This window comes from Penaeus chinensis, chromosome 25, assembly GCF_019202785.1.
Source record: "Penaeus chinensis breed Huanghai No. 1 chromosome 25, ASM1920278v2, whole genome shotgun sequence".
Classification (NCBI taxonomy): Eukaryota; Metazoa; Arthropoda; class Malacostraca; order Decapoda; family Penaeidae; genus Penaeus; species Penaeus chinensis.
This window is the reverse complement of record NC_061843.1, coordinates 21,399,561-21,409,560: the sequence shown is the minus strand read 5'-3', so window position 1 is coordinate 21,409,560 and position 10,000 is coordinate 21,399,561. Positions and strand designations below refer to the sequence as shown.

General features: G+C 34.6%; 1 protein-coding gene across 1 annotated transcript in view; it reads left to right on the top strand.

Annotated features, from left to right (window-relative positions):
* The first annotated feature begins 9,324 nt into the window (after positions 1–9,324).
* LOC125038652 (proline-rich protein HaeIII subfamily 1-like) overlaps positions 9,325–10,000 on the top strand; it is a 5,439-nt gene continuing 4,763 nt past the window's right edge. Inside the window, exons 1-2 of the mRNA XM_047632194.1 lie at positions 9,325–9,380; positions 9,956–9,961. Of these exons, the coding sequence (XP_047488150.1) occupies positions 9,325–9,380; positions 9,956–9,961 (62 nt within the window). The remainder of the gene's footprint in view (positions 9,381–9,955; positions 9,962–10,000) is intronic.

The window sequence follows — 10,000 nt, the reverse complement described above, 5'->3', positions numbered from 1 at the left end:
ATAGATTTTAATTCTCCTAATTCCTCGATCCCAGGCTCTCCTTTGACCATGACTCTGAAGACTACTACTACCCCCACCTCTCTTATTACTACTCTGCAGCCTTTAAGTTCACCTCTCAGCACTACCTTTCCTAACAATACTCCCTCTTTCGCATGTCCCTGTCTTTCTACTACCAGCACCTCTATAAACCCTTTTGAATATTTTGTTTAGCCCAGCCAAATGGGATAATTTTTTTGTGATCCCCTCTATAGCTCCTTACTCTGACAGCACACTCCTCTTCCAGCAGTGCCTCTAGAAACAAGTAGGGAAAGTTTCTTCCACTGCTGCCCCAATCATTCCCGCCTTGTCACAGTTACATCTGAATCCCAAGTTAAAGCAATGTCATCTGGTAAACCTATTCCAGCCCAGCCTCATCTCTTCCTCAGATCCATACTTATACTGGAACTGTCTCCATCTCCCTGACAAACTTCCCTGTCTATAATGATTGGCCTGCCTTGTAGACTATGATGTAGTATCAGTACAATGCTACACCATTCCCCCCAGATGAAGCTGTAAGTCCTCCACCAACATTGCCAAGATTACTTTCTGTAGGCATAACCTTTCCTTTCATATTTATGTTGATGGAGAATCTTCCCTATCCAATCATATAAACCTCCTTCTCTCCCTCCTGACTTTTTTTCCTGAGACTGTGATCTAACCACCCTTAAACTCCCCTTTCTCCTTTTTGCTAATCCCTACCTTCCCCTATGGATTTCTTTCTTTGACAATTTACTCACTCTCTCTACCCTCATCCCTCTTTACCCCTTTCAGCATCATAATATGCTCAACTGCTTTACATCTTTTGACAGGCAGCACATTTAATCATCAACTAACTCCCCTCTTTACCTTTTCACTACTACGACTTTCCATAGTGCTATATGACCTTTGATATGTAGCACATTTATGCATTGTAACCATCAATCATTAACTATTATAATCACCTTTCTTTCTTCCACAGCTAGTTTAGGCACCGAATTTCCAGACAATGCAATTGAATTCATTGCTATCAAGGAAGAGTATACTGAAGATATAAGTGATGAAAGCAACATAAGAATAGAAAAGGAAGTTATCAAAGATATTGATGAAATGAATGCTTTCTTTATCAAGACAAAATATAATGCAAATACAAGTAATGAAAGCCCAGTCAAGAAGAAATCAACAGTCTGAGGGAGGAAGCAGTTACAAATGGTTTGGATGTTTTGATGGGTGAAGAGCAAGATCTTTTGCTCTTGACAGTGCCATGTGCTTCTGAGGTCTGTGGTTAACTCTGCTCACCAAACTAGACATTATATAAGAAAGGTAATGAAAAGGAAATGCTCAAAAAGTTAGACATTTTATAAGAAAGGCAGTGATGAGGAAATGCAAGAAGAGCTGGATGCAAAGGAGACATGTTTCATTTGTGACATATGTGGCAAGAAATACCCTCGTGGAAGTAAGCTTTTAATTCACATGCAAGTACATGCAAGAGAAAAGCTGTATAGTTGTATATTTTTGCAACAAAGCCTTTTCTCAGAAACATCACATAGTGCAACATGTTAGAATTGATACTAAAGAGAAGCATGTGAAATATGTTCTAAGCCTTTCTGTGGGAGAGGCATTCTTATGAAACACATGAGAGTGCATATAAAGGAGAAGCCATTTAGTTGTGATATGTGCAATAGGCCTTTCTCTGAGAAAGCTGCTATGGAGAAAAACATGAGAGGACATACAAAAGAAAAGCCATTTAATTGCGTGAGATGTAGTAAATCATTCTCTGAGAAAGGTAACCTAATGAAGCACATGCGAGTGCACACATAAAAGCTTGATAGATATAGGAAGATGTGGAAAAGCATTTTTCCAGAGAGGGGCAATGTTGGTACACAAGGATTGATATCCCTCCTTTGTGAGGAGATGAAATGGTTTTGTTGGATTAAATAACATTTTTCTCTTTCTTTTTTTTTACATTCAAAACTAAGGTAATAAAGAATGCTTTAGATCTCCACAGGTGTAGATGCAGATTCATGATCACCTACTGGTAAATAATGTGTCATGACTTTTCCTTATAGGAAAGAGAATAAAGGGCATATTTATTTTTAAAAAAATATTTTCACACATACAATATTTGTATATACTATAGTATATCCTCTCTCTTTATATATATATATATATATATATACTGCCATGATTTTTGTGTCAGTGTAATCACGCCTTATTTTATCTAATATAAATGTACATACTAAATCCATTCATGTTACACTTCCTCAACAGTTACTTTTCATCATGCTCTTCTGGGTGTGTGTGCATGTGCTGGAGTTCTATATTTCCTTCTATATTTCTGCAAATCACTGGAAATAATGATTAGAGCAATATACTGAAAATGCATTTTTTAAAAGCACATTTAACAAAAGTTTTTTAAAATATGAAAGACAATAGAAGGAGAGGCTAAACTCTGACTGTGCTGGCCCGGTTTCTTGTGGCAGTTTGCAGTTTTCCTAAAATTAGGGGTGTGAAGGTGAGTGTAAAAAGACAATCTCTGCTCTACTACAAAAGAAAAGCAGCACTTGATGAAAGTTACTCTATGTGTTTAAGTCAGTGTGATGTGGCCTTTCTTGAAGACATAATGATAAACCACTAACAGATATTTCACTTGCCCCCCTCTTATTAACAACAATCATAACAATAATGATAATGATAATAATGGTTGATGCCACTTAAGAAAAATACATATATCTAACAATCTTACATTAGGTGAGTGTAAAAAGACAATCTCTGCTCTACTACAAAAGAAAAGCAGCACTTGATGAAAGTTACTCTATGTGTTTAAGTCAGTGTGATGTGGCCTTTCTTGAAGACATAATGATAAACCACTAACAGATATTTCACTTGCCCCCCTCTTATTAACAACAATCATAACAATAATGATAATGATAATAATGGTTGATGCCACTTAAGAAAAATACATATATCTAACAATCTTACATTAATCACAGTGGTGTATAAATATTTTTTTGGCACAACACTGTCTGTCTGTTTACATTGCAGAAGAGGCACTTGAGCCAGAGACCCTAATCAGCTTATTTTATCTCCTTAAATGTTGCCATAGATATGCAGATGTGTTTTTCTTGGTAGGAATTGGTTCATATGCATGAAAAACATATATAAAAGGCATAATAAGAGAGCAAATAGGAATAATAAAAGAGAAGGTGATCTTTATAGACATTAAACTTTTCTTATGAATTATTATTGATTAATATGTTATGGAGTAGAAAAGGCTTAATGCATCATGAAGTAGAATGTGAATAAATGTATATAGTTTCCATCAGTATTGTATTTTTATTTTGAGAACAAAGGTTTACAATATTACAGTACTGTAAGAGAGAGTTTGGAATAATTATTTGAAGAATGATGAGTGAAAGCATCTTGCTGGTTTCTTGTAACAATATCTGTTTTGCTGTGTCTGTGAAAACTAAATTTCTTAGTGATTTACAGTATTCCTGCAAGTGACCCTCTACACTTTGGCACCAATGAGCCAATTACAAGTACTACCTGTCTCACCTGCTTGCCTTTTTCCATGATTTTCAAAAATACTTTCTGTATTCTAACATTGCTGTTAGTAATGTTAGTAACACTATAGTAATTATAAAACCTATGATAAAAATAACAGCATCGATATTAATAGCATTAGTAAAAAAAAAAAAAAAAAAAAATGTTTTCTTGTAAATTCAAGGAAAGGTGAAATTAGTTGTCACAAAGTCTATTAATTAGCTCCTTTCTGTCTAAGCACTTACAGAGCCATCTATGTGAGGAGACATTTCACAGAACAATACTACAGTGAACACAACATTTTCCCAGGGCCTTTGGGTTAAATGGTACACTTATATATTCACTTCAGACTCATTATATCTAGGTTATGAAATAGTTCTTTATGCCAAATTATGGACATGAATTAATTTTGTATATTGACTTTATTTTTTATAATTCATGTAATGTATGTCCTAGTAGTTATATTCCCACTTTTATATTTATTATGATTTGCAATGGAGGCAAAAGGGGCTGTACTTCCCCCTTTTACAACTTGTTAGGAGCTAGTCATTCAGAATGAATAAGTCACTGTGCTCTTATCTATCCCATAGCTTTTTTTTTAAATTAGTGATGTTTGGTTCTGTCCCTCTTAACATACATAATGTAATAATGCAATATTATTAAGAATGATAATGAAATTTAGGATGGTAATAACAATAACAACAAAGAAGTAACAAAGATAAATGATGGTGATAGTAATGAGGATAATGATGTTCCTTTTATTTCTAGGAGTCAGATATGGCACCAAGAAGAAAATAAGCAATCAAAAGGAAATTTATTTTTTCTCTGTCTCATTCTATTTATGAATGCATCATTATTATAATTAGTTTTGATATTATTGATATTGATCCTGTTTTTTTCTTTGGTTTGTCCTTGATTTGTTTATTAGTTGTACTATTCAAATTCAAATTACAATATCATTGTCATCATCTCTATTTTTATCATGATTTTTTATTATCATCATGATCATCATCATCCTTATTATTATTATCATTACTTTTGTTGTTGTTGATATCATTATTTTTCTATTATTATTATTGTTATGATTATCAACATTATAATTACCATTATCATTATTACTGTTATTGTTAATACAGTTATTATCATCATCATCATTATCATCAGTATTATCATTCATCATTATCATTATCCTTTTCATCATCATTATCACCATCTAAAATATATCCAGGGACCTACTGAGAATATGATTAAGAAATACACATTGTTTTGTATAAACATAATCTCATCACAGTCTTATGTATATTTTCAAAATGGGGGAAATAGATGCTTCAATATTTCATATGCTGTTTTTTCATATTGTTCGCATTGCTAACGTGAACCAATATTTTTGTTGATTTTCTTAAGAGGTGGTTGCACTAGTCTATTCTGTCCAGGGATCCTTTATAAAACAGGAAATTTCCCTGCTGTGAAGGGAAGTGGGAGGTGATTCCCTGCTTAGAACGGCACTGCTGTGTTGGTCTTTCCCCCCAGCTAGAGAGGGAAAGATGATGCCAAAACAAAAACTGTAGTTTAATCACTAGGAAGCTTATTACTTGATTGTCTAAAGGGTGATTGTTATATGTTAGGTACAATTGTACTATATGTTAATATAGATTGTTAGATGATACAGAGTGATAGAGTACAAAAAATGAAATGCATTTTTAAGTTTGATGTTATACCCGTTTTAAAACAGAATGATTTTAATTATCATCAATCACTTTCTCTGACACTAATCCATTAAAATCCTTTTTGTGTAACAGTCTGTCTTGTAATAGTGTTATCTTTTTAAAGATATTACTTATGTTGCTGTTATTACTGTAATTATAATTGTTGTGGTACTGATATTTTCATGAAGTATTTTTCTGTATCAAAATTATTAATGCAGGAAGCCATACATTTAAAGGTTAAGTCTTGTATATTTTTTTCAGTTTTTGCTTGATCTTTATGTTTTCTAATATTATTGAAAGCTACTGGGAGGCAGAAAAGAGATAATATAATGTGTGAATTTTCAGTAAAGAAATTGAATAAAAAAACACAGAACTCACAGAAACCAAGGTAAAAATGCTATTACTTATGCTATTACTTTAAAAAAATTTTTTAATTGATATTATTGTTTGAATTAAATTCCACAAAGATAATGAAGTCAAACTTAATGCAGTCTATATATTTTCTTCATGCTGCTTTCCTGTCTTTTTGTTTTGATTACACTAAAAACATATTTAGCTTAACTTTGATTTGGTTTGAGTAGGTAACAATTAGGTGATCTTATGTTAGCTTAGTATGACCTATAGCTAGGGGCAGTACCCTCACAACTTAAAGCTCTTGTGAAGCATATGAAAGTACATACACAGGAAAAGCCATATAGATGTGAAGTGTGTAATAAAGCATTCTCTCAGAAAAGCCCTCTAGTGTGTCAACATGAGACTGCCTACAAAAGAGAAGCCATACACTTGAGATGTACACTACTCTAGTTCATCATCTGAAAACACATACACAGGAAAAGTCATTTAGTTGGGAAGTATGTGTTAAGGCATTTTTTTAGAACACCATTCTGTTGAATCACATAAGATTACATACACAGGAGATACCTCATCGTTGTGAAATATGCTGCAAAACATTCACACAAAGAGCTCATCTCTTGAGGCACTTAAGAGTACACACAAAGGAAAAGCCCCTTAATTGTAAACTTTGTAATCAAGCTTTTGCTGATAAAAAATCTCTTGTGAAACACAAACGAAGGTATACAGGGAGAAGCCTTAATCTGAGAAATATATGTAGCTCCAGTAATTCTTGGGATCATGATAATTGGATACTGCTGTTTCAGCATTTGCTGTATGGTGTGCCATTATCAAATCTTCAGATTTTGTCCTCAAATATAGTAAGAATATAATGTGTATTTAAGTGTGTGTAAAGAAAGATGAAAAATTACAGTAAATAAATAAAATCATGTGATTACTGCAAAGGGAAAAATACCTTTGTGTATATGCATACATACATACATAAGTAAATATAGATATTTATAGATAAAGATAAGCAATATATATTCATAAATATATATTGTATATATGTATACATATGATGTTATACATATATGTGTGTGTGTATATATATATATATATATATATATATATATATATATACACATGAAGTCAAACGCAGGTGTCGTAGGGGAAGTCACCGCCGTGGCACAGGTGTTAGCGCGCTGGACTGCGGTTGATTAGGAAGGGCATCCAATCAGGCAAGGGTGACACCGCCATATAACCTCTCAATAGTGAATTGAAAGAGGCCTATGTCCTGCAGTGGAATGAATGGCTGTATAAAAAAAGAAAAAAGAAAAAAAGAAAAAAATATATATATGATAGGTATATATATGTGTATATATACATATATACATATATAAATATATGTATATGTATGATATATATATATACATATATATATATGTATATATACACATGTGTATATGTAACTATATCTTAACTATATATATATATATATATATATATATATATATATATATATATATATATATAATATTTTCCTATTGCTATGTATGCGCATGTTGTTTGGGGGACGCTTCTCAAAGCTTGCCTGAGGAAGGAGCAGCGCCCCTGGGCATGGCGGTCAGATCGGAGGGACCAAGAGAGCGAGGCATTTTGAGCAGCAATATAAGAGTCCTAAAAGGTGTCACGAGTAACTAATACAGCCGAAGAATCGAGGTGAATGTGCTGTATCATACTGATAAAGTGAAGTACTGTGCTGTTCGTGATTAAGGCGAAAAGACGTGATTGAAATAAGGTTGGAAGCCAGCAACCAGCATCATTGACGCCAGAGATACATTTCTAGTTTAACGATACTTAGTGAGGTGAACCCCAGACCAGTGTGCTCCCTGACGATTTTGTTGCTACATGTACTACACGTATATTGTGTAGTCCCTTTCTGTGTTGCATCAGCCATGCATGTCCCCAGGCCTCTTTGTGGTAAGAACGTGAATAAAGGAAAGAAAAGATTTTCATCTGTGTGTTGTCTTCGCCCGCCTGTTAAAGTTGCAGACGTTTCAATGTATATATATATATATATATATATATATATATATATATATAGAGAGAGAGAGAGAGAGAGAGAGAGAGAGAGAGAGTATATATTATATTACATATATAATATATACATATTTTATATGTATTATGTACATATTATGTACATACATATATATGTATATATATGTAAACATATATATATATATATATATATATATATATATATACATATAAGTACATATATATGTATTATCATCATTGGGGAGCCAACGCCGGTGGGGGCGCACAGCTGCATCCACCCTTCGGTCCCTCATGGCAAACTGCTAGGCAGGGGCCCGGACCATCTCTAGCTCTTCACAACAGGTTTGATCGATCTGCCCAAGCCACAACTTCTTAGGTTGTCCCACAGGCCTCCTCCACCCAGGGTTGTTTCGAACAGAGACAACCTGGTGGGCTGGATCATCCCGTGGGAAACGAACCAGGTGGCTGTATAGCCTGCGTTGGTGATCGCGGATTGTGCAAGTAACAAGTTTTGTACCAGTCTCACGGTGCAACCGTTTGGACTCGTGGTCCCGCCAGCTGTACTCCATGATTCGGTGCATGGACCTGATACAAAAGGCATCAAGATGAGATTCTTAAGCACAAGATAGCATCCAGGTTTCACTACCGTATAGTAAAACTGTCAGTATTAGGGCCTCGAATACACGTAGCGTGGTCCTTATGCACAGGTACCGATATTTCCAAATACTCTTGTCGAGAGATTTCATGACCCTGCTGCCAGGCCAGTCCGTCTACTGACTTCCTGGTCTGACAGCCCAGAGTCATGAACTGCCTGAACAGGATCTCCTAGCAGCCCCTCCCAAAATAATAATAAATGAGAAAAAATAACTTGGAGGAAGACGAAGAAAGGAAAAAGAAGTGGATAAACTTAAGAAAACGAAAAAGCCAGAATAAGTAAGATGAAAAGGAGAGAGAGAAAAAAGAGGAAGATAAAGATGAAAACGGAGAAAATTAATAGAGAATATTATGAAATTGGGAGACGAAAAAGGAATACGAAGAGAAAGAAGAATAAGAAAACGAATGCCGGCTTAAATCGGAACCCTGACAGAAAGAGGGGAAAATAAGAAGAAAAGGAAAACAAACAAGTGGTAAAGAAAAGGGAAAAGCAAAGAAGAAGACGAGAATGCAATAGATATAATGAAAATCAAAGAAAAGACTTTGATCAATATTAGGCAGTTATCAGACCAATGGCCTTCATGTTCTGAAAGTTTTATTTGCAGACGTTGATGTAATTGTTTTACTTTCCTTATTTCAAAGTCATGGCGACAGTCTATTCTATTTAATTTCTACTTCCTCTTTCTCTTTTATTTTCTTCTTATCTTCTTATATGCTCTCTTTCTTTGTATTTCTCTCTTTCCCTTTTCATTTTATTATGTTTCTTTCGTTTTATTCTGTTTCTTTTCACCTTCCTCTTGTTCCCTCTTTTTTTTTCTGTTCATTTAATTTTATGGTTCCTTTCTTCCTTCACTTCTACTTCATTCTTATTTTTTTTCCATTCCAATATACTTTGGAGAAAGTGGTTACTGATCTACCGACCGTGCAGGCCATTATAATACAACGAATTAATTTAAAAGAAACAAAGCCATACTTACTCTATGATTCAGATACATCGCAAAAGGATTAAGTGATGTTCATGGAGACAGATATAACGATTGGAAGCGATATTCATGGAAACATAAAAGGGTTTGCCAGCGATAGTAAAAGACACACGAGAGTCTCAGTGGCCTTGGATTTGGAATTCCGCGACGACCTCTATTATTTCCTATTTATGGTCTCGTCTACTTAGTACTCAGTTAGTCATTTTTATTCCAGCAAATACTCACTTGCTTGTTTGTCTCTACTTCTTTCAATGCATGTGTGTGTGTTGTTCCAGCTACCTCGGAGAGAGAGAGAGAGAGAGAGAGAGAGAGAGAGAGAGAGAGAGAGAGAGAGAGAGAGAGAGAGAGAGAGAGAGAGAGAGAGAGAGAAAGAGAGAGAGAGAGAGAGAGAGAGAGAGAGAGAGAGAGAGAGAGAGAGAGAGAAAGAGAGAGAGAGAGAGAGAGAGAGAGAGAGAGAGAGAGAGAGAGAGAGAGAGAGAGAGATAGAGAGGTGGACAGACAAACAGCGAGGGAGAAATCATTTAATTTGTATCTCGTCTACAAATGCAACAAAAAGAAATCAACTTGTACAAGTATTGCGATTAGACCCCACACTGCATCGTCTATATATACGAGTAATATACTTAAGCAGCCTCTATATCCGATCTTCTTTTGTTTCAGATGCAGGTAAACGACCGCTAAAATCTTTCAACGACACTTTATCTA